Source organism: Dasypus novemcinctus, chromosome X (genome assembly GCF_030445035.2).
Source record: "Dasypus novemcinctus isolate mDasNov1 chromosome X, mDasNov1.1.hap2, whole genome shotgun sequence".
NCBI classification, from domain to species: Eukaryota; Metazoa; Chordata; class Mammalia; order Cingulata; family Dasypodidae; genus Dasypus; species Dasypus novemcinctus.
Window position 1 is genome coordinate 63349363 of NC_080704.1, and position 21127 is coordinate 63370489.

The following is a 21127-nucleotide window of genomic DNA, read 5'->3' on the forward strand; positions in this document are numbered from 1 at the left end:
TTGTAACAAATGTAGCACACTAATGAAGGATGATGTTAATGTGGAAAAATATGAGAGGGGTAGGGAGCGGCGCATATGGGAATCTTCCACATTTTTATGTATCATTTACATAATCTAAGTATCTTTTTAAAAAAATAAGAAAGTATAGTATAAAAAAGAAATAAAAAGAGGTATTTATATACATATTTATATTAAATGAGAAATGTTAGAATTAAATGCTACCTGTTTTGCATTTTTCTTAAAATTATCCTACTTAGTATCTTTAGTGAATCACATCTGAATATTTATTTTCTGCATATGATGGACTCAGGATGCCCTTTCCCCTTATACAATGTCATGATATTACATTTTTATACTTCTATGATTAATATTTGTTGCTGTTTGGGATGAACAATTTCAAATGATTTTTATACTGGAATAAAAAAATTTTTTTTACTTCAAATCTAATTTTAGTTTCAGAGAAGGAAACTATAAACATTTGGACAAGTTTTTCCTTTTCTAAAATGTCTGAAACATTTGGACAAATGAAAATGTCTGAGATATTTGGACAAGTTTTTCCTTGTGACTGAATCCAATGCTCATGATACAAAAGTCGGTGGCAACGATAACTTGAATCTTGTATTCGTCCAGAGAACCCATCGGGAGGTAGTTGTAGTCCTTCTGCCCCTTCTCCTGGCCTTGGTATTGTACCATGGCCCTGCAGCGCAGCAACCACTCAGACGCCACCCTGTTGGATCCAACGTTCCTGATGCTTTTATAAACCACTTTATTAAACAAGGCACTCAACCACCCCAAGAGGTATTTGGAGTCACATGACCATGGTAGTTTCTTTATGTCGCACAACTGCCGGGACATTTTTCCGAACAGCATCATTTGACAGCGTCAGAGGGAAGGAGTCAGCGAGCGTCCCAAAAGTCTACGGTGGCGCCAACCTCAAGATGCTTTTTAAAAAAAATGTAGATTCCTTAGGCTAAGCTCCCTGAGGTTGAGTCTCTGGGGTCCGGGAATCTGTATCTCTAATAAGTTCCCCCACATCTTCCCTGCGCAGTACCTACTGTTCGGGAATCCACAGGCCCCAACCGTCCTTCTTCTATTTAATTATTACAAAAGAGTGATTCGCTCTGATAGGCTCTCTATTGTTTTAGCCTCTTTGCCAAGTCAGAGGAAACGCGAATCACTAGTCTCAGGATCGGCCTTCGGCTTTTTTGCCTGGGCCGGGCGGTGGAGGCATTGGGCGACTCCTATATCACGTGATCCGCGACTGGGTGATGGCTGGCGCTGGGGAGGATTCGCGCGCTCTCTTCGGGGCTGGCGTCCGGGCGGCGCTGGAGGCCTGGCCGGCTTTGCAGGTGAGTGAGACCTGGCCGGGATAAAGGTTAGGGCTTGGGGCAGAACAGGAATTGGCGGGGCAAGGCGCCCGATGTTTAGCTGGGCGGACCCCCACCCCACTCCAGGCTGGCGTCCATACTGATGTGGTGGGATCGGGCCTGTATTTGCAGATCGCCGTGGAGAATGGCTTCGGGGGCGCACACAGCCTGGAGAAGGCCGAGTGGCTTGGGAATGCAGTGGAGGAGTACTTCATCCGCAATGGTGAGTGAATGTGAGGCGCTCAGACAAGTCTCTGTGGAGGCATAGAGAAGAGCCGCCTAGCTCTGGAAAAGTCCTTATTTGCTCCTGGGCAGTTGTCATTTGGTACCTGAGTAAGAGGCTTTGGAGTTAGAAAATCCTGGGTTCGAATGCCTTACTAGCCGTGCCACTGACTCGTTTTCTCATGCTTGACAAATCATTCTCCAACTCCCTGGAACTCGGTTTCTTAGTTTCTAAAATGCATGTAAAAGTATCTACCCCGGTGTTGTCTAGTAGAAGTATAATGTAAGACACATCTTGTCGTTTAGAAATTTTTAACAACCACATTAATAAAGGAGCATTTGAAGTTAATATTACATTTTATTAACTCAGCATATTCAAAATATTTCAATAGAATAAGGCATTAATAATGATATTTTACTTTTTTTTAGTGTTAATTTTTAAAAATGTGTGTATTTTACAATTTTAGTTCATCTCAATTTGGCCTAGCCACATTTTAGGTGTGCAGTAACTACATGTGGCTAGTGGCTACAGAAGAGCTACTCCTCCTGCTTTTCTAAAGAATCATATAAAAATAAGGGTCCCAGCAGAGGGCCTGTTACATAGTATGATTTTTACAAAATTCTTCATTCATTCTGTAACCTTGGAGATGACAATAGGCAGAGTTATTTCTCTCAAAAGAAGTCGACTAATTTACTGAGGGATCCAGGCAGGTAAATAGGCAGTTACAACAGGGGGTAATAGGCGTTCCAATAAAGAGCTCAGGGTGCTTGGGAGAACATGAGACTAGGGAGAAGGTTTTTCAGGGTAGGTGGTGACTGAGCTGGATCTTAAAGGATGAGAAGGGGCTAACTAGAGCAACACCTGCCTAAGTTTTGGGGTATGAGAAGATTGTTTTTTATATTTGAAAAGTGGCAGGGAGCTCAGTATTGGAGTAAGGGTGTTTGTGTGTGTGTGTGTGTGTGTCTGTGTGGGGGGAGTTGTAAAAAGAATTAAGCTGGGGTGGGGGTGTGGAGACATCACCCCCTGCCCCCCCCCCAAAAAAAGGCCTTATATGCCTTTAATTTTACTCTTTAGGCGGTGTTTGCCAAAATGCATGTTATGGAAGACTAGTCCTGTTAGAAGGTCAGTGAAGAAAAACTTTGCTAGTCAAATTAAGAAAGGAAAGCTCTTTTCTCCCACTCCCACTTAAGAGTCAGCACTTACTAACATTAAAGGCTTGGATAAAAATAAGACCCACTGAAAAAGAAACCTGTTTGTCCTTGTTTCCTGTTAACTTTCTATGGATAGAAACTCAGCAGAAAAGTTATTTCTCAAAGTCAGACTGAAATACTACAGTAGCTGATACAAATTCATGGGCATGTTCTAAGGTGAGTAATAGGATGGGATTTGCTGGCTAGAAATATTGGAAATAAGCATGGAGCATGGACTGGAGGGGGAAGACTGATAAGGCTGTTTTTGTCCAGAAAATGATGACTAGGACAGTGGCAATAGCCATGCAAAGAAAGGAGTTGGTTAGGGTCTTGGCGATTATTTTACTGCATGGGGGGAGGGAAAAAATGGCAGGTTTCAGGTTTGAGTGGCTAGGTGGACTAAGTGCCTTTCATGGAGTGGAGGAACCCTGGAAGATGAGAAGTATGTTTGGAGGGTAAGGTATGAGTCTGGCTTTTGGATATGGAGGGTCTAAGGTGTCTGAAATAGTTAGTCAGAGAGTAGTCTGGGTTGGAGACAGATTTGGGAGGTATAAGGGTAGAGTAGTAAGGAAAGCCAAGGATGTGAATGAGCTCCCTCAGGGAATATAGAGTGAGAAGAAAGGGTAAGGAGCTTTGTGGAAGTCTTTCTTGAGTTATTCTCTAATTTAGAAAATATAGAGCATTTGATCTGGGCCCAAAAGGAAATTGAAGCCCAGAGAGGATTTGGCCAAGGTCACACAATAGGATGTTGATGTCAAGTTTATGATTTCATTCCATTATCATTGTAGCTACTTATATTCATTTCTTCTTACCAATCTCACTGATGTGTGGCCTCCTGTTATCAATGGAGTCACAGTTGTAAAGGGCCTCTACCCTTCAAAAACGTTAGTCCTTGAGTGAAGGAAACATAGATTATGGGTCTCCCCTGTGTCAGGCATTGTGTTGGATGACTCCTCGTAATAGACCTTCAAGGAGGACACTCTTAGCCTCATTTTACAGATGAGAAAATTGAGGCTCATGAAGTAAATAATCTGTTCAAGGTCACACAGAGGGGAGGTTAGTTGCAATATGCCAGATGAAAGAGGTTGACCATGGGGCTGGGAGCTGTGGGAATAGAGGGCTTAGTGGGATACAGGAGATAGTAAATTAAATATTAATATTTAGTGGTTTGGTTTTTTAAAAAATCTTGTTAAAACCTGGAATGCAGAACATTTCAGCAAACAAAAGGCTCACTCTTTGGACCATTTACCCACCAATCAGGTGCTGACCCACCAAGTAGGTATTGAAGATTAGTGGGTAGGGATGGTGAAGTTGGCTGGTCTTTGACCAAAGGACCCTGTCCCTTTTTATTCAGCTGACTTGGAGCTAGATGAAGTGGAGGACTTCCTTGGGGAGCTCATGACCAATGAGTTTGATACAATTGTGGAGGATGAGAGTCTGCCCCAGGTGAGTTTATCATAGACACAATAGCCATGTCCCTGCCTGCAGTCTTTTCTCTCCCCAACTGTCTGACTTGGGCCAAGACCTTTCTGTGACACAAGAACCTTCTATGACTCCCTGTTGCTCAGAGGAAAAGGTCTAATCTTCCCAGGTCTTTCCAAACCTTGCCTCTCCTCCCTTATTTTTCTTTGTATATAATTTTCAGCCAGGTCTGTTCTAAGCACAGGACAGAACAGGTGCATTTCTACCCACTGCTCTGGTTCACATTGCTCTTCCTGCTGAAATTGCCTTCTCTTTTACATCTTTTACATCTCCCATTTTTCAAAGCCCAGTTCTAGTGCCTTCCCTGCCTTCCTTTACTACTTGAGGCCTTCCTGTGTGGTTGCTTCACTGATGAATTCCTTGGGAAGGAAAGAGCCCTGTACTCTTCTGGAAAATTCCAACCCCCTCTCCACTCTTGCTGCAAACATGGGCTAGTTGTATAGTATGTTCTCTTGAGAATCCAAGCTGGTTGAATATTTTCTTGGTAGGTGAGCCAGCAGCTGCAGACCATGTTCCACCACTTCCAGAGGGGTGATGGTGCTGCTCTGAGGGAGATGGCCTCCCATATCATCCAAAGAAAGTGCAGGGTCTCGGCCACGGCACTTCCGACAACCAGAGAGACTGATGAGGATGAAGATGAAGTGGACAGTGTGGAGGAGATGGAGGTGAAGGGGGGAATTTTCCATTTTCTGGGAGATAGCTGGTTTCACAGGGAAGTGATGAGAAGGTTGTTGTTGGTGGTGGTGGTATTATTCAGAGAGGGCAGGTAGCTTCTTTAAGGTCACCCAGCCAGTCCTGGTAAAGTCTGGGTCTCTAGTGGCCACAACTGGAAGGTATATTTAGCTCTTTCTTGTATTTCCCCTCCAGGTCTCAGCTACGAATGATGGGGCAGCTACAGACAGGGTCTGTGTCCAGGCTGAATCCTCTGGTCCAGACTCCCCGACTATTAAGGAAGAGGATATAGTGGAGGATGGCTGGACCATTGTCCGGAGGAAGAAATGAGTGGAACTGGAAATGGTTTGGGCCCTTGTTTGTGAGCTGATTTGAGACTTGTTTGTAGGGGCTGTTTTGGAGAGTTGTGGACCTCTGGCTGGTCACCCTATCCTCACCCTCCCTCTCCTCCACTCCCCTGCCCAGTTCCCTCCAGGGGAAGAAAAGCCAGGAAAGACCAGCAGGAGAACCAATATTCAGTGCTAAGGGCTGGCTGGGTCAGGAATGGTGAGATGAACAGAACACATGAATGGAAGAGAGAATAATTAAAGAGAAGGAAAGTTGTGGTGTGCCCCTTCCCTCCCACACATACCAGACACACACACACAGCAGCTCTGTACTCTTGCCCAGAACTTGGAACCTCCCAGGAATGTTCCTTTTCTGTAGCCCAACCTCCAGCCCTGTCTTCCCTTGGGAATTCTGAGATCTTGGCTAGGTGGAGAGCTGGGCTTTCTTTTGTGCCCTCCACCCCCTTTCTGTACTCTTATTCCATCCCAGTTAAACCCAGGAATGAGGTTTAAGACCTCTGTAAATATTTTATTCTTTAATCTGTGGCTTGACCTGTGAGTAACCTTGGAATCAGCCTTCTAGGGGGCTGGGCTTCAGAGCTTAGCATGGGAGTAATTTCTGGGCCCACCCTAGGAGCCTGGTGCTTTGGACAAACAAACAGATGGACAAATGGAATACATCTGTGCTCTGAAAGTTTCTGTAAGCCTGAAATAAACTGTATTTTTCTTTAAAAAACAAAACAAAGAGTTTCCATTATCCTCCCCCCATATTCCCCTGTCCTGCCCAGTGGCCCTGCCATGGGTCTGGACGATAAAATACTGGGTAAGACTTGGGGCCAGGCAGAAGCTGTAAGCCATAGGAGAAACACAGGAAAAGTATAGTCATCACCCCACATTGAGTTGTGCATGTGAAGACACTGGCTGAGGGGCAGGGTAGGTGGCCACAGGGCTCAGTGGCTGAGCTGGCACTCAGAAACCAGGTCTCCAGTCTCTGGTGCTTTGGGGGGGGATTGTATGGAGGCAGGATTTGTACAGTAGTGGGGGAGGGGAGGGGGCAAAACGGCCTAATTCAGGAGGGTCTAGCAAGAGATCCCACCTTCTCTGGGGCATTGGGGGGGGGGACTAAAAAATTAATGTCATGGTAGGAATATTTTTTTAAAACCCCACATTTTGTGAAAAAAAAATAATTAAAAAACGCAAGACCCAGCATTTGGGATTGAAAATGCCCATGATGGGAGTTCAAGTATTGACTGAGCTGGGAGGGGGCTGGAGCCCCCCACTGGACATGGGCAGTTAGTGTGGGGCAGGGGACTCCCAGTTCTCCCCAAACCCTTTAGGTCTTTTCTCGGGTCTGGAGGGCTTCAGGGGGTTCTGCAGCGGCTCCTGAAGCTGCCACCGGTGCCTCCTCCATCTCCCTGTCCTCAGACAGTGTGGGGCCTGGACAGAATGTGTCCCCACGGCCCGCCCTGCCAAGCACAGCCATCCAGCGTCGCTGCAGCTCTTCTGTCTCAGGGCTGAAGTACCAGCTCAGGTGACTCTGGGTGATCTTGAAGACGTGCCGTCTATCAGGCCGCTCCCCTGCCTCAGGAGGCCCCACCTCAAAGCCAATGAGGGGCAGGCTGCGCTGGGCTTTCACATCCTAGAGAGCAGGGACAGAGCTGGGGTCACCTTGGGACTAGGCCTTCCCTCTGCTCCAGCTTCTTATTGGTTTAGCATCTTCTCCCCTCTTTCCCCTGCTCAAGAACTTTTTCTGTGGCTCCACTGTTATCAACAAATAAATAAATGTCTGAGCTGGGGCTAGAATGCAGGATGACTTGATTATCTGTTTTCTCTCACCCCCCCAAAACCACCTGGGTTAGTCTCTTTAGCATACACTAAATAATGTTTTCAGGCTTGGTCTGGGTGTCCTTCCCCCACTGCATGCTTGTCCCCACTCCAAATTGTATCTAGCAGTACCCTATCTCTGCTGCTCCTTCCTCTGGGAAACCAGCCCTCCCAACTCACCTAAGTTTTTTCTATATACCCTGGCCCACAATCATTCCTTATCCTTAGCTGGCCTTTGGTTCACAAAGGTGGGAGTTCTGATTTTCTCAAGGCCAAGGAGGGGTTGAGGACTGGGGTAAGGGGGGCAGCCTGGCTTTGCCAGGTGGCTGAAAGGACCTAAAGGAATAGGATACACACCTGAGGGGCTCCATAGATGTACAGCACCAGGGGTTCATTCTCAGGGACCACGAACCATGCCTTGTGCCAGCCTTTCCCACCCTTCTCCATGTAGTGCAGGAAGCTGCAGATAACACTGTTCTCCGCAGCCACTGAGGCCTGTTTCTGTGGCCAGAGACATGGGGGCATTGATGTTGACCAAAGGCCTAGCGTGGTTCCTCTTGGCTTCAGCACCCCCTAGGTGTAGGGATTACTATTCCCATATCTCAAATGAGGATACTAAATGAAACTTAGGTGGCAAGAGCGATTTTTCCTAGTGTCACCCAGTGAGGACAATCTTGACTGCCTGACTCTGGGGGGCTGGCTACTGCCAGAGCTGGTGGAAGGGGTGGAGAGATCTAGTGGGGCATCTAAATGCCTAATCAGGCATTCTTTCTTCACAGTCCATTTATTCCTCAAGTCATTCATGCATTTATACCTCACCTTTTTCCATCTTTCATCACATATCCACTGCCTACACTCAGAGAGGTAATAAAGCCCTGTGGTTAAAAGGGTGTGATTAAGGCAGTGTGGCTCAGAATCCCAGCTCTAGATGAAAATGTATTGACTTAGAAGGAAAGCAGATAGAGTTGTGAGGATGAAATGAGTTAATATATGTAAAAATACTTAGGATAGTGTCTGACACAGAGTAAGCATTAAATACCCCTCCGTTAAAAAGATAAAAACGTGTGTGTTATGTATGTGTAATATGCATATATGTGTATGTATCTGGAAAGACAAAGATAAGTGGTATTCTCTGGGTTTTTATTATTTTTACTTACATTGTCTAATTTTCCTCAGTGCACATATCCTACCTTGTAATAATAAAAAGATTTAATTTTTTAAAATGTCAGCTCTGCCACTCACTGTAATGTAGGGAAATAACCTCTCTGGGCTCAGTTTCCTCATGTGTCAAATAGGGATAGTAATAGCATGGGTAGATTAATTACTGTGATGATTAAGTATATAAAGCACTTAAATAAAAATGATTTTCATTCACTCTTGTGCTTGTTTTACTTATATTCATTCCATGTATGTCACTTTTCAGTGGATGTCCATGGCATCTTCAATACACTGGGTGGATGGCTGGGGCCCATGTGGTTGGTGATGGATTTGTGAGGGCTTAGCTCTTACCTCCAGGATGGACCTCCGGCGCTGGGGTGTATGCTGGCTGCAGGCTGGGCTGCTCCCAGGCACCCCATGCAAGGCCACATAGCAGTCGGTGCACACACGGTTGGAACGGTTATTGTCATAGATGAGGCGGGCCCGGAACTCGGAGCACTTTCCACAAACCACCTGGAGTGGCAGGTGGGCAAGAGCAGCCTGATTCTAGTTGGCCTTCCCCATCAGTGTACCAACTCCCACAGCAGACTTGCAGATTCCTCCCAGTTGGAGGGTGCCCACTCAGATGTGGGCTTTCAGGCTGCCAGTTTGTCCCCTCCCCAGTTTTGCCCCTACCTCCCAACACTCACATGCCCACAGGCCTTGCAGTGGTGCCTGCGTTTGGTGATGGAATTGAAGGGCTCCTGGCAGCGCATGCACATGGTGACTTCCTTTTCCCGGATGGGTGTAGGTGCCCGCTTCCCAAGATCCACATTCTAAGAGAAGGGCCAGATCCAGGTCAGAAACAGTTACTCACCAGCCCAGTCCAGCCAACCCTTACGCTCACCTTTGCCCTTGCAACAAGGTATGGATCATCATGGGGGGCAGCAGACACATTCTAAAGACTTGCCTTTGAGTCCTGGCTCTGCCCGCACTTCACTGTTCAACTGAAAACAAGTCGCTTTCTACACTCTGGACCTTGAATTCCCTAATGATTTCTTTGTGGCTCTACCAACAGAAGACTGTTTCTCAGGATCATATATTGCCTCTCTGGTCTTTACTCTTGGAAAAAGGGATAGCATTTCAGGGTAAGATGGGGACTTGCAGCCTGGAAGGGGTCCCAGTGCAGGGGAAGAGGATATGGGGACACTTACTGGAGAGTTTGGGGGGGTGTCTTCATCTTCCCTGTTTGTTGAGTTCAACAGTTTGAAGGTCTCCAGCGTCTGCTCATGCTTCAGAAGGGTGGAGTTGATGGCCTGGCGGCGAGGTGTAAGAAATGAGCCCAACCCATCATTCCTTTTCCACCTTACCTCACCCTCCTCTGCCCTATCCTAGAGTCAGAAAAGTTAGGTTCTAGGCCCAGCTCTGTCAGTGCTTGATGTATGATGAACACATTCCTTTCCAAATCTAGGTCTCAGTTCTTACCTTTGTGAAATTGGGGAGGGGAGCGGTGGCTCAAAATCTCAGAAGGCCTTTCTGGCCACTGTCTGGGCTTAAGGGTTTACGGGGTTTAACTCACTGGCATTAAACCTTCACAGGAACCAGCATTCTAAAAAAAGAATCTGAGATTCTGCTTAACCTCTGGGCCTCAGTTTGCTTATCTATAAAATGGGGATGGTAAAATTTGTTGGAAGACAGGTACCCAGGTCCATTCTGGTGAGATATGAGTTTTAGTGGGGAAAGCCCACCACCCCTTAGGAGACATGTTAATAGTCTTCCAGCCCCCTACCACAAAGCCTTGGATGTTACCTGGACCCAGTCTTTCTTCTCCTCCTCAGTCCTGGTGGGGGGGGGGGGGGGGGAAAGAAAGAGGTTGGGTTATGCAGGCCAAAAAAAGCAACTGAAGTGTGGTAAAGAGCATGTTTTAGAGTCAGGCAGACCTAGGTTTGACCCTTTGCTCCTTCATTTATTATCTGTGTGACCTTGCGCAAGTCACCTCACTGTTTAACAGTTACTAATTCCTTCCAGACCTTGTGCTAGGAATTTGGGTCTTAAAGAAGACCCTGCCCTCAAGGAGCTCATGATCCAGTGGGGGAGACAAGGACAATATAGAGGGACCAGTGCTGTGACAGAGTGAAAATAGGGCTGGGGAGCCCAGAGGAAGGAACCTAGAGTTGGGATGAAAAACTTTAAGGAAGGTTTCCTCAAGTAGGTGCTAGGCTACAGTTAGAGAAGTAAGGGTAAAGTGTAAGAAAGAATATGGAACACACGAGATACCATAAATAATTCTCGGGAAGCGGACTTGGCCCAGTGGTTAGGGCGTCCATCTACCACATGGGAGGTCCGTAGTTCAAACCCTGGGCCTCCTTGACCCGTGTGGAGCTGGCCCATGCTCAGTGCTGATGCGTGCAAGGAGTGCCATGCCACGCAGGGGTGTCCCCCGCGTAGGGGAGCCCCAAGCGCAAGGAGTGCGCCCCGTAAGGAGAGCCACCCAGCGTGAAAGAAAGTGCAGCCTGCCCAGGAATGGCGCCGCCCACACTTCTGGTGCCACTGACGACAACAGAAGCGGACAAAGAAACAAGACACAGCAAATAGACACAGAGAAGAGACAACCGGGGGAGAAGGGGGGATTAAATAAATAAATAAATAAATAAAATCAAGTAGGTGCTAGGCCACAGTTAGAGGAGTAAGGGTAAAGTGTAAGAATATGGAACACACGAGATACCATAAATAATTCTCGGGAAGCGGATTTGGCCCAGTGGTTAGGGCGTCCGTCTACCACATGGGAGGTCCGCGGTTCAATCCCCGGGCCTCCTTGACCTGTGTGGAGCTGGCCCATGCGCACAAGGAGTGCCCTGCCACGCAGGGGTGTCCCCCGCATAGGGGAGCCCCACGCGCAAGGAGTGCGCCCCGTAAGGAGAGCCGCCCAGGGCGAAAGAAAGTGCAGCCTGCCTAAGAATGACACCGCCCACATGGAGAGCTGACACAAAAAGATGATGCAACAAAAAAAGAAACACAGATTCCCATGCCGCTGACAACAACAGAAGCGGACAAAGAAGAAGATGCAGCAAATAGACACAGAGAACAGACAACCGGGGCGGAGGGGAAGGGGAGAGAAATAAAAATACATACATACATACATACATAACTAAGTAAGTAAGTAAATAAATAAATAAATAAATCTCTGTTGCTGGAATGTCAAGTTTGAGAAAGGAGGAAAGTTTGTTTTGTTTTGTTTTTTAAATTGTATTTTGCTTTCTCTCTCTCTGGTTTCTGAGATGATGTGTAAAGTGCCCAGCACAATGTCTGATATACTAGATGCTTATCAGTGTGAGTTCCCCCTTCCCTGACTCTCCTGACTGCCTCCAGAGCTTCTGCCTCAGTGCTGCACCATCAGCTGCTCAGTAGGAATTAGGAGACCTCTTTGCTGCCTCCTGTCTGTCCTCTTCTAAGGTCCTTCTGCAACCATGCTCCAGACATCAAAATATTTTTCTAATATGAAGTCTAACTACATCCTTAGAATCACTTCATGAAAAATTAAACACAAGTCAAGATTTAGCTACAAGTATGTCTATTGCAATTTTACTTACTATAGCGAAAAATTGGAAGCAAAGTAAGTGTCCAATAACAGGAGATTAGGTTAAAAAATTATGGTACCTTACTATTGCAGGACAATATTAATGATGTAAAAAGATGATGTTAATAATATGTTAAAAAAAGCAAAATGCATAAAATATATAGTACCAATCCCATTTTTGTTTTTTAAAAAAATGACACAAGTGTTTACATTTTCCAAAATTCATCCATGGTATGCTTAAGATCCGTGCATTTCACTATATGAAAACTTTGCCTTAAAAAGGTGGGGGGGAGAACCTTAAGCAAATATTGAACTCTAGTTATGATAAGTATGCCAGAGTCTTTAGGGATGCTGTGTAGTGCTGTCTGCAACTTACTTTGAAATGCATTTAAAAAATCAGATGGATTGGTGAATGTATAAATGGATAGATATTTGATAAAGTAAGTATAGCACAATGTTAACACTTGTAGAATCTAAATGGAGAAGTGGATTTGGCTCAGTGGTACCACATGGAAGGTCCTGGATTCAAACCCAGGGCCTCCTGACCCATGTGGTGAACTGGCCCACGTGCAGTGCTGATGTGCACAAGGAGTACCATGCCACGCAGGGGTGTCCCCTGTGTAGGGGAGCCCCACACACAAGGAGTACACCCCATAAAGAGAGCCGCCCCACACAAAAAAAGTGCAGCCTGCCCAGGGGTGGCACTGCACACATGGAGAGCTGACGCAGCAAAATGACACAACAAAAAGGGACACAGATTCCCGGTGCCACTGACAAGAATACAAGCGGACACAGAAGAACACACAGTGAATGGACACAGAGAACAGACAACTGGGGGGGGGGGAGGGGAGAGAAATTTTAAAACTAAATAAATCTTTAAAAAAAAGAATCTAAATAGTAGGTTCATGAGCATTTGCTGTACAATTATTTAACCATTTCCACATGTTCGAAAATTTTCATAATAAAATGTGGAAAAATTAAATATACATATTTGTGTGTTTTTGGATGTGTATATATAGAGAAAAGGCCTGAAAACAGTCCTGCCATCATATCAACACTGGTTATCTCTGGGTGGTAGGAAAATTTTACTTTAATCCTATTCTTTTTTATTTATCTCTATTTTCTTATTTCTTTGCAATGAACAAGTATTGTTTTTGATTTTTTAAAAGCTATAGTAGGCTTTTTAGAGATGCATCCTGAAAGTATATAGAGATGACATGTCATGTGTCATGGGGTCATTTATTTTAAAACGGTTCAGCAAAAGATGTGTATTAAAGTATATAGCACAAAATGTTAGCAGCTGCTGACTCTTAAGTTTGGTTCTAAATCCTGGAGCACATATTAAAGTTACCTGAGGAGGTTTTTAAAATTTTCTATGTTCACCAATTAAATTAGAATCACTGGAAGTGGGTACTAGGCATCAGGAGTTTTTTAAGCCCCCCAGCTGAATCCAATGGGTGTTTGTTGTATTATTTTTTCTACTTTTCTGGATATTTGGGGGGGAGAAATTTTGCAAAAAAATTTTTTAAGAGGCAGTAAAAGCTATTGCAAAGCAAACCCTCTGTGCCTTCCCTTTACTACTAGGAGAAAACCTTACACTGCTCTGCAGCCCCCTCCCTGCAAATGATGTGTCCCTGTCACGTGGCTTCTCATTCAGGCTCCACCGAGGCCGGACTGGGCCCAGCACCTGCCCTTCCCCGGATGTGCGGGTCATCAGCTTTATTCTTACTTTTCTCGCTGCAGGCCTTCACAATGCTCTCCTCCAGGAGGACCCCTCTCACTCACATTCATCTCTCCCTCCCATCTTCACACAGTCTCAGCAACAAGGGTTCTATCTCTCATTTCTCACTTCTTCGCAGGCTATCAGAAGCAGACCATCACGGCCGCCTACCATATGGGAGGTCCAGGGTTCAAACCAAGGGCCTTCTGACCCATGTGGTGAGCTGGCCCATGCAGAGTGCTGATGCACACAAGGAGTGCCGTGCCACGCAGGGGTGTCCCCTGCGTAGGGGAGCCCCACACGCAAGGAGTGCACCCTGCAAGGGGAACCGCTCCATGTGAAAAAAGTGCAGCCTGCCCAAGAGTGGTGCTACACATATGGAGAGCTGACACAGCAAGAAGACACAACAAAAAGAGACACAGATTTCCAGTGTTGCTGACAAGAATGCAAGTGGACACAGAACCACAGAACACGCAGTGAATGGACTCACAGAACAGACAACGCCAGGAGGGTGGGAGAAATAAAAAGTAAATCTTTACAAAAAAAAAGGAGCAGACCATTCTCGGGCTTTGACTATGATCTTGATACCCTATCACTTGGGCCCTCAGAAGGCAGCATGGGCAGAGGTTAGATCACAAATTCTAGGATCAGATGGGCTGGGCTCCACTCCTTTTTAGCTGTGGGACCTTGGGCAAGATGCATAACTGTTTCATGCCTCAGTTTCCTCGTCTGTGAAATGGGGTTGTAAGGATTCAACTAGTCAGTTTAATGTAAAGCCCTTAAAACAGTGCCTGGCACAAAATGTTAATTAAATGTGAGTCTAAGTAGAGGATGGCTATGAAAACCCCTTTGCTAAATGGCTGGGCATTCTACTCATGTATTGTTTTTAAATATTTTATTATAAAAAATTTCAAGTATACAGAAAAGTAGACAGGACAGCAAAAGGATACTAAATACCTCTATATCCACTATATAGATGCAATATTTTACACATTTTGCCATATTTCTTTCAGCTATATATATATATATGTATGTATGTATGTATTTTTTGGGTGATCATTTTTCTAGTAAATTACAGACATCCTGACACTTCACCACTAAATCCCCAGCATGCATAGCCCAAAACAAGGCCATTCTCCTGTGTCACCACCATACCATTTTCACACCTGAGAAAACCAGTAATATTTTCCCAATACCCATATACTGCTCATTTCACATTTATATTTTCCCTATTGTCCTGAAAAATTATTTTAGGGCTGTTTTTGTTGTTATTGTTGTTTTTCCTCAAACCAGGTTCCTATCAAGGACCAAGCACTGCATTTAATTATTTCTCTTAAATCTCTGCATCTAGAATAAACTCTTTGCGTTGATGTTATTCATGTTAAGATCAGTATGCCCCTCTTCCCTCTCTTCTAATGAAATCCATCAGAAGAGATTCTTGCTTTAAATAGGGAGAGCTTATTCATTGCCCCAGAAGCCCTCCTGGCAGGAGTGCCCACATCATGAAGTACTCACCCTGATAGCCTTCAGGGATCACCCCTACCCCTGAAGAGCCGCCCTGTATCTTTGGGGAAGGGTGTTCATTCTTTCTCAGGAAGAATCTCTTACCCAGAGAGGTAGGCCTGGCACTAGGCCTGGAATTCCTCTGCATCTCTGAAGGGAAGAGAGGACTGAAGGAAAGGTATAGGCAAGGGCAAGTACCTGGCCTGGAGTTCCAGGGAGCGTTGCTTTCCTGACACCAGGAAGGTCCTAGGCAGATTGAGGTTGGAGCTTTCCTTTAGCTGAATGGAAGAGAAAAGGGACTCAGTGAGGCCTACTGAGAGCTCCACAGGATCCTAGCCCTTTGCACATGCACACACAGACTTGGAGTCAAAGTTAGAATGTGTTTGTTCTTCCCAACATGACGGTTGCACTCCAGGTCCCCATTTCCCACCCTGATGCTCACCTCCATGCCATCTACATCAATGCGGGCCCGCACACTGAACTTCTGGCCAAGGAGCCGCAGCCTAGGTACGCAGTAAAGGAGGCGGTCGTTGAACTAGGAAGGAAAAGGTTTGGGATATATATGCAGAGGACCTAGTGGAGTGGTCCAGCTCCCTGCCCTTAAGAGACTTCTGAAGTTTCATTGCTGGGGACCCAAGGCAATAGATGGAGAAAACAGAGCCAAGGTTAGGTATAGGGGTAAGTAAAGAGCCTAGGCATGGAAGTCACTTCCTAAAGCTCTGTGACCTTGGGCAAGTCACTTCTAAGTGTTAGTTACCTCGTCTGTTAAGTAGAAGAAAAAATTCTTGGTGTATATAGAGAAAAAAGTTGGTGTTAATAGAAAAAAGAATGGTTAGCATGAGGTATGGTCTTGAGTCAGTGTGGTGGGGAAAGGGAGCACATGGCCCACCCACAACCTCACACCTGGCACTTACTAGTATGAGGTATCGGTCTTGAGTGGTCCCATTCTTCGCTGACAACTTAAGGATGTGACCTTCTTTTATGAGCTCTTTGGTGGGGCTGACAATGTCCTCCTCACCTCCTAGCAGTTCATATACCTTCAGCAGCTTATGCATTCGCTCCTATCAGGAGACAGTAAGCAAATGGCAGGGCTTGCAGTGCCATCCTCCCCTCAGATGTCCACAAACTCCCCCAGGACAGAGAAACCACAGGTTGGTGACCAAGGAGGGGCAAGGGTTAGAAGGGCCACTCACCATTTTGCGTATGGCAGCATTGGAGTGCTCTGCTGCTGTGGCTATCAACTCTAGTGACTCTGTGGGCAGAGAGAAGTGAGGTCAGATGGGAGATGGGAAGAGAAGAGGCTCCTGGGGGCTTCTTACTTCTCTAAATATATCCTCTTGCCCTGGCCACATCTTTCCCATCCCAGAAAATATCAGCCTCAAAGATATTCATAGGAACGTCATTTATAATCAGAAACTGTTCCAATGAATGCCATAACAACAATATATGTATATGGAATAGCTGGAAGACAACAACCAGTTTTTTTCTTAGTTAGGCCAGTAAAAAGAATTTATTTGGGAAACGGGGGAAAGAACAGAGATTGCTGAACAATGCAAGAGAAAGGCAGAAATACACACCAAGATTTGGTGCAGACTCCTCTAGGCAGAGAGAGTTGCCAATAACCCAATTTTACCAGTATTATTATTAATAGCAGCAATAATATTTAAATATGTAACTGGAAGGAAACATGCCTGTGTTTAAGTAACAAGTTATATATGGATAGTAGGACTATGGGTGACTTTTATTTTTTCTTTAGATTTGTCTGTAATTTCCATTTTTTGAAAAAGAACATGTATTGCTTTTCTAATTAGGAAAAAAAAGTCAGGAAAAAGAAAGAGATGATCCTACTGTTTGTCTCAATAATCCTGATTATTATTATTGCATAGGTGTTTACAACAGTGCCAAACAGGAAACAAAATGTTCAACTGTGTAAGTGTTCAGCAAAATAAATTATGGTGTATCCATATAATGGAAGAATAACTTTTATAAATGATACTTATATAGGGCTTTTAATGACATAGGAAAACAGTTGGGGATATCTTAAGAAAAAAAGGCTACAAACATATATACAGTATGATCTCAATTTTGCAAATATATATGTACAAAAACACCAGGAAGAATATATGTCAAAATGTTCATTGTGGCATATGTGAAAGTGGTTAAAATGGGAAATTTTCAGTCATATATGCTATAAGAATAAATTTTTAAAAAATTATTCTCTGTGTAACATTTGTATAACTGTACAACACAGACTAAACCCTAATGTAAACTATGAACTATGGTTAATAGTATAATTATATTGGTTCATCAATTGTAACAAAGGTACCATACTAATTCAAAATATTAATAATAGGGAAAACTGAGTATGAAGAGGGGGTATCTGGGAACTCTGTACTTTCTGCATGATTTTTCTGTAAACCTACAGCTTGTCTTCTTAAAAAAAGGTTCATTGTGCTTGTTCTCTGGGGGCTCAGATCACAGGTGAATTCCCCCCCTATTTCTTTACTCTTTTCTGTAATTTCCATATTTCCTATAATGATCTGGCATCTTCAGGAAAAATAATTAAATAAGTGCCTAAATATCCCCTTACACTAACAAATCCTGCTGATGCTTAAAGCCTGGCTGCAGCTATACTGCCCACCATTCTGTCTATATGGTGCTAGATTTGCTCACTTGGCAAACATGCCTGGAATGGAGAAGCACAGGTGCTTCTAAAGAGGGTCCTTATGGTTTGCAAACCAAGCCTTGCTTTCCTAGGAGGCTTCTCTCCATGACCACATGTTGGTGCTCAAGAAGATCTGTGGCCCCTGTTCCAGCTCAGGCCTAAACATGCCTTTCAGATGCCAGGCTCCAATCTCCAACCTTGGCTGACAGAGGGAATTTTCTCACACACAGCTTACTGTCATCTTCTGCTCAAATCTGTCAGTGATTCCCCTGTGCCCACAAATTAAAGACCTAGCCCCTTTGTCTGGCATTCAAAGCCCTTGGTGATCTGGCTTCTGCTGACCTGTCTGTCTTCCTCCTCCTGCACCTAAACACATCCTGTTTTGCTTCAACTGGCAGACTTCCACTCGTTCAGCTTAATTCCTCCATTAAGCCTGCCCTGAGTTCTCAGGCTGGGTTAGGACCCGATCTGGGTTCCCACATTGCCCTTTGCTCCCCTTTGTTCCACTAGAATGGGATACACTATGTACTCATAGAACATTTATATACCCATATTTGTATCCCTCAGTAGAAAAGGAGATTCTTAGGACAGAGTCAAGGCCCCACCACCCTCCAGGGCTCCCCCAACAAATACTTTGCGTAAGTTAGCTCCTTTAATCCTTATGAAATCCCTTTAAAGTAGACGTGATTGGCCCATTTTACCAATGAGGAAACGGAGACTCAGAGAAGGGAGGTGGCTAGCATAAGAGCTGGGGCTGATCTCCCAGGTTTCCCTTCTCCTATACATTCTCCATCTCACTCACACACCAGTGGAGAAAGGGGGTCCCTAAGGAAGGGGACAGGAAGAGGACAGGAAGAAGACTCACAGGCTGTGAGCACACGAGCTCAGGTCTGTGTAGGCCACTGGGCTCAGGCTGGAGGCCTTGCTGTGGGGAGCTCTGTCTGGAGAGGTCTTGTGTGAGGTAGAGACTAGCATTTCCAGGGATCCAGTGGGTGCAGGCTGTATGGGCATTCAGTGTGGGGATCTCATTCCATGATTTCATCTGGGGATTCAGGCTAGGAAGTACAGAGGGGCTTGGTGTGGAAGCTTTAGGGTCCTTGGCCTGGGGTTGGCAGTCAGTCTTTGAGTTCAGTCTTGGGCTTAGCACAGGTGGCTCAGGCCAGTAGTTTCAGCTAGCCTGGTTTGGGGAGCTCAGTCTAGGGTTCAGGCTCTAGAGTTCAGTCTGAGAGGTAAAAAGTGGAGGAATCAGTCTGGAGAACCAGAGATATGATTCAGTGGGGCTCAGACCTAGAAGCACTTTCTGGGGCTCAGCCTGGGGATTTTAGTTTGAGGGGCAAAAAAAACCAGGATGCTTAGCTTGGGATCTTGGGTGGGAGAGCTTAGTGGGTGCATCTTAGCTGGCTCTCATTCAGAAATTCTCATTCTGAGCAGCTCAGTAAACCAGCCTGGGAAGTTCTTTCTGGAGGGTTCATCTTTGGGCTTGGTGTGGGGAGCTCACTCTAGGATCTAGGAGGCTCTTGAGGGAGCTTAGTCCACCAGGCTCAGGCTCTGAGGTTCATTCTGGGGGCTCAGATGGGATTGGGATTGGTACAAAACAGGGATCTAAAGTTTGGTCAGCTTAATCTGTGGGCTGATTTTAGGGGGATTAAGTATGCAAGGGGTCAGTTAGGCATTCAGTAAAAAGAAAAACAGTTGAAATTTATTGAGCCTTTGCCATGTACCAGGTACTGTGAAAAGCTTTACCTCTAAGGTTGTTATCTCCACAATAACCTTATGAGGGAGGTATCATTAGCATCTCTACTCTACACATAAGTAAACTGAGGCCAAAAGCCTGAGCAACTTGTCCAAGGATATACTGTTGATAAAAGGGACTCTATCTGGGTCCAAGTCTAGGGAGCTTACACTGCCCACTCACTTTGGGGATCCAGTCCAGGGAGCTCATTTTGGGAATTTCAGTCTGGGAATAGTCTGGGGATTCAATCTGGAAGTAATATTGCGGGACTCAGTCCTGGGAGTTCAATATGAATATGTGATTCTGTGAGGTTTTGAGTGGACAGATGACACGGTAGGCTTCTTCTCGGGATCCCAATCTGAAGGCTATAAAATGTGAAGACTCAGTGTGGAGGCAAGGCACCCCTCTTGGATCTCAGTGTGGGGCCCCGTCTGCAAACCACAGTCTCCTAGACTCAGCCTGGGAATCTCAATACATAAATACAAGTTTGGGAGGTAGGAAATGGGGTCTCAGTTTGGGGGAGGTCAGACTGGGAGTTGAGATTGGGAAGATCAGACTTGTAGGCTTAGCCTGTGTGGCTTAATTTGAGGGACAACTTAAGGCATGAGTCTGGAGGCTAAGCAAAGACTCCCAATCTGGAAGATGGAAAATAGGGATATTTAGTCTGGGGGAATTGAGCTAGGGAGAACGCGGTCTGGAATTTCAATTGGAATTCAGTCTTGGAGCTCAGTTTGGGAAGCTCAATTTCAGGGTTGAGCTAGGATTGACACTGGAGGATTCTGGGACTCCAGTCTGAGGGCTCAGTGGGGTCTCAGGCTTTGGGATGGATTTGAAGAGTCAGTCTTTCGGGCTCAGGTTGGAAATTTCAGTCCAAAGGGTGCTAAAGGGGGGAGGGCTTAATCTTGGGTGCTCAGTTGGGCAATAGCTATCTATAAAATGGTGACTGAGATCAGACTGGAAACCTCTTTTGGGGGGAATCTCACTCTGGGAGCTGAGGCAGAGGGCTCTGACTGGAAACGCACTCTCAGGGCTTATAGTAGGGATAGTATTTTTGAGGGCCCAGACTGGAGATCCCAGTTTGGGGAAACCAATGTAGAGATCTATAACTGGGACCTCAGACTTGGTTCAGTTCATGGGCTCTCAGGTTGGAAATGTCATCAGTCTGAAAGCCTCCTTCTGGAGGTTTAGGCCATACAGCTCATCCTGGTACCTCCACGGGAGCTCTCAATCTGGGACAGAGGAATGGGATACTTAGTCGGCAGATGTCAGTTTGTAGAGCTCATCTATCAAGGTTTCTAGGGGTGAAGCTCTTTCTAGGGGTCCAGGCTTAATAGCAAAGTGTCCCATCTGGTGGAGGGTAGGAGTTCTGTTTGGGAAATCTTAATAGTAGTGGACACAACTGTTCACTCCTTCTGTGCCTTCCAGGACCCCACACTTTCCCTATTTTCCTCCTACCTTTATGGACTCCTTCTAAGTATCCTTTGCTGATCCCCCCTCTCTGGGCTTTGTCATGGGCCCCCTCTTCCTCCCATTTCACTCACTCTCTTGGTGATCTTGGCCAGCCCCATGGCTTTGAATACTGTCTGTGTTAGTGACATTGAAATCTCTCTCCCTGGAATTCCAGACTCATCTAACTGCCTAATTGGCAGCTCACTTTGAACATGTTCAAAATTAAACTCCCAAGCTCATCTCAGTAACCATCACCACCA

At 45.5% G+C, this 21127-nt stretch overlaps 2 protein-coding genes across 2 annotated transcripts in view; one reads left to right on the forward strand and one right to left on the reverse strand.

Moving 5' to 3' along the window:
• Window positions 1–819: 819 nt before the first annotated feature.
• Window positions 820–8458, forward strand: TSR2 (TSR2 ribosome maturation factor). Its single transcript, XM_058291065.2, has 5 exons — window positions 820–1349; window positions 1500–1590; window positions 4135–4226; window positions 4751–4927; window positions 5130–8458. The coding sequence occupies exons 1-5, from the start codon at window positions 1269–1271 to the stop codon at window positions 5262–5264; spliced, it is 576 nt and encodes a 191-aa protein (XP_058147048.1). The 5' UTR covers window positions 820–1268; the 3' UTR covers window positions 5265–8458.
• The window catches only part of FGD1 (FYVE, RhoGEF and PH domain containing 1), a 42420-nt gene continuing 27248 nt past the window's right edge, over window positions 5956–21127 (reverse strand). Inside the window, exons 9-18 of the mRNA XM_004461939.5 lie at window positions 16215–16273; window positions 15936–16082; window positions 15464–15556; window positions 15220–15299; window positions 10031–10061; window positions 9436–9537; window positions 8932–9057; window positions 8594–8755; window positions 7442–7585; window positions 5956–6899 (exon numbers count right to left, since the gene is read on the reverse strand). Of these exons, the coding sequence (XP_004461996.1) occupies window positions 6594–6899; window positions 7442–7585; window positions 8594–8755; window positions 8932–9057; window positions 9436–9537; window positions 10031–10061; window positions 15220–15299; window positions 15464–15556; window positions 15936–16082; window positions 16215–16273 (1250 nt within the window). The 3' untranslated portion in view covers window positions 5956–6593. The remainder of the gene's footprint in view (window positions 6900–7441; window positions 7586–8593; window positions 8756–8931; window positions 9058–9435; window positions 9538–10030; window positions 10062–15219; window positions 15300–15463; window positions 15557–15935; window positions 16083–16214; window positions 16274–21127) is intronic.